The sequence below is a fragment of the Hordeum vulgare genome, chromosome 1H (assembly GCF_904849725.1).
Source record: "Hordeum vulgare subsp. vulgare chromosome 1H, MorexV3_pseudomolecules_assembly, whole genome shotgun sequence".
Taxonomy (NCBI): Eukaryota; Viridiplantae; Streptophyta; class Magnoliopsida; order Poales; family Poaceae; genus Hordeum; species Hordeum vulgare.
Window position 1 is genome coordinate 441,429,080 of NC_058518.1, and position 3,116 is coordinate 441,432,195.

Sequence of the window (3,116 nt, forward strand, 5' to 3'; positions counted from 1 at the left end):
GCAATATAGTTGTTCCTTTATTGACGTGTATGTATCATCCAATTTAGTGCACAACAAGAATTAAAAAGTTCCCAAAACCAATAAATGAGAAAATAGGGGGCAGCAAAATAGCCCCATCCAATTTAATGCAAAACCCTAAACCCTAAAAAATGCTCAAAAAAAGCAGTGAAGCAATAGCCCCGGTTCGTAATAAAACGGGGACTAATACCCCCCCCCCTTCGCTCCAAGCCGTATTAGTCCCGGTTCGTGACCCGAAACTAATGGCCCAACCGAACCAGGGCTATAGGCCATTTTTCTACTAGTGTAAGACAAACAATATGACATGATACTTGATGAAAAAGGCGGTCTTCAATATTACAAACATATAAGTACATGTTGATAGAATCATGGGATATGTGTGCAAAAATGTTTTCTACCTTGGATCCATCATTGTTCGTGCTTGTGCACTTGGTTTTCATTGATACACAATGAAACTAAATAAAATACTCTGACATTACCTCTTCGTTTCACAAGTGCACGTGAAACATTATGGTAAGAAAAATTGTATAAAATTCTAAGATGAAACAAGACAAACTTGAACAAAACTAGTAAGCATGACACGAATCTCCGGGCCGGTACGCGTTGCATGTGGCATTATCAAAGTATTGGTCGTGTGTGCAATGAGTTGACATGGTTGTAACGAAACATTAAATCAATGAAGGAGTAAGATTCGGGAGAGAAAGGAGCTAGCTATATAACAATCTTACAGAGATTTGCATGGAAAAAAGGATGGTCACAAATCAAAACAGCCTTGTATTTCGTGGGTGGTTTAATGGTTAACCACGCTGCACTTCTTCCTGATCTCGCCCTGGCTGCCGGTGAGCGGGTTGGCATTGCCCATCTTGACCATGGAGGCGGCGAAGTCGGCGAAGAACTCCTCCTTGAAGGCGCCGGTGGCGTGGCGCTGGACGTAGGCGCGGGTGACGGGGTGGGTGAGGAGGGCACCGTCAGAATGGAAGAGGCCCCTCCGCTTGCTCACGAGCTTGAAGTAGTCGAGGTCGAAGGTCTTGAAGCTCCCAGGGTCCATCTCCACGAGGGTGGTGTTGTCGTTGAGGCTGGCGCACTTGCTCTTGAGCTTCATCATGTAGTGCGGCTCCAGCGTGGGGTCGATGTCGCTGGCGTTTTCCATGCCGGTGAAGTTGTAAAGCCGGTCGGAGAAGGAGAAGCAGTGCGACGTCCCGATGGTGTGCGCGGCTATATATGTACGTAGGAGAAACAGAGCATGCACATATCCATTAATTACTGTACTAATTAGACATGGAGCATGACTGAAGTAGTGTGAAGCTGAGAGGTAGAAATGGTACGGCTAGTTACCTGAGAGGACGACGAGGTCCTTGGCGTCAAGGTTCACCGCGTCGAAGAGTTGGGTGAGCACGGTGATGTTGGCGGTGGGAGGTGGCAGAGCGTCGGTCTCGTTGGAGATGGACACGCTCCCGTCTCGCCGGCCGAGAGGAACTGCCCAGAATGGACCCTTGCTCTGGAAAAACCATGATCGAGCTCGAGCAGCATTAGGATTTGGCTTCCACACCCACAGGTACCGTGTCATTTCATTTGCAAAATGGCTAGGATAGTACTCTACTCACCAGCCAGACTGCATCCCTGGCAATGAGGGCGAGCACGTCGGCGCAGGAGACGGTGTCGGGGCAGGCCTTCTCCACCGCGGCCTTCACCCTGTCGACGAAGCCGAAGCCACGGAGCGTCTGGTTTGGCAGCGCGTCCTTCTCCGCCGTCTTGTTTGCCGAGTCCAGCAGCACCGACCCGTCGCACCCCTGCATTCACGTCGCACGGTGGCGGTGGTCAGGCCACTGCAGGGCGAACAAACGGGGTACGGACAGGTACTGATGCTGATGCATGCAAAATGCTGCTTACCCTGACGAAGCAGTCGTGGAAGTGCATCCGGAGGAGCGGTCCGGCGAGGCTGGGCGCCAGTGACAGCGCCCTCACCATCTCCTTCCTCACCACGTCCTCCACGCTGGGGCACGACTCGCTGTAGAACTTCTCGTGCAGCTGCGCCCGCGCGCAGGTTGCCGCCACCGCCGCGAGCAGCAGCGCCACAATCACAGCCCTCGAACCCATCTTCTCGCCTCTCCCCTTGGCTATGCAAGAAAACGACGATGGCTGATTAATCAGGGGAAGCTTAAGCTGCTGCTGCTGCTCCTGGATTAGCAGCCCGGGACATATATAGCGCCCGAGTGTTCCAACACCTGCATGTGGTGGGCTGTCTTCCGGAGCAGCAGGTAAAATTCTCATGGTTTAATGAGTTGTTCCATGTTTGCACTCTCCGGAATCTTTCCCGTGGCAGGTACACCGGCGGCGCACCGTATGTATAATGGAGGCGGACGGACAGCCAGACGGAAGCAAATCAATAGACCAGTTCACTAACTTTTCTATAGGCAGCAATCTACAACCAATTTATGACTGGATTTTTATTAGAATAGTGGTATCATCAGCTCATCAAAGTTTAATTCTTACACTTTACATTGGTATCATCAGCTCATCAAAATTAGAAAAGAAAATGTACTACTCCCTCCGTTCCTAAATATAAGTCTTTTTAGACATTTCACTAGAGGGCTACATACGGAGCAAAATGAATGAATCTATACTTTAAATTATGTCTATATACATTCGTATGTAGTCCTTTTAGTGAAACATCTTAAAAGACTTATATTTAGGAATGGAGGGAGTACAATACTATAATTTTTTTACCTTATTTAAACAAAAAAATCAAGAGTGTTTGACTTTTTATACACATATTTGACTTTGGGTCCTACCTTTATTTTATTCCAAGAATCGTCACTCGTGATCGTATTTTTCTAAATTTATTTCAGGCTTTTCAATGAAAGTAGACGTTCACGATCGATTACAATGGCGTGAACGACGGCTTCGCCATTCTTAAGGATATGTGCCAAGTCCAGCCTTTCAGAGGTGTCCATAAAAGAAGAATGTGTGTTAATAGTGATGGATATATGTGTCTATGTATGCACGTCTACATCTGTAATGTGTTAAAAAAAACAATCTACTCACTAACTTAACTATCTAGTCATCACAGATCAAACTACAGTGCCAAGTTTTAATCA

General features: G+C 47.6%; 1 protein-coding gene across 1 annotated transcript; it reads right to left on the reverse strand.

Moving 5' to 3' along the window:
- Positions 1 to 594: 594 nt before the first annotated feature.
- On the reverse strand, positions 595 to 2,304 carry LOC123413283 (peroxidase 1-like). Its single transcript, XM_045106227.1, has 4 exons — positions 1,909 to 2,304; positions 1,623 to 1,808; positions 1,354 to 1,516; positions 595 to 1,233 (listed from the first exon to the last, which is right to left on the reverse strand). The coding sequence occupies exons 1-4, from the start codon at positions 2,287 to 2,289 to the stop codon at positions 809 to 811; spliced, it is 1,155 nt and encodes a 384-aa protein (XP_044962162.1). The 5' UTR covers positions 2,290 to 2,304; the 3' UTR covers positions 595 to 808.
- Positions 2,305 to 3,116: the final 812 nt, after the last annotated feature.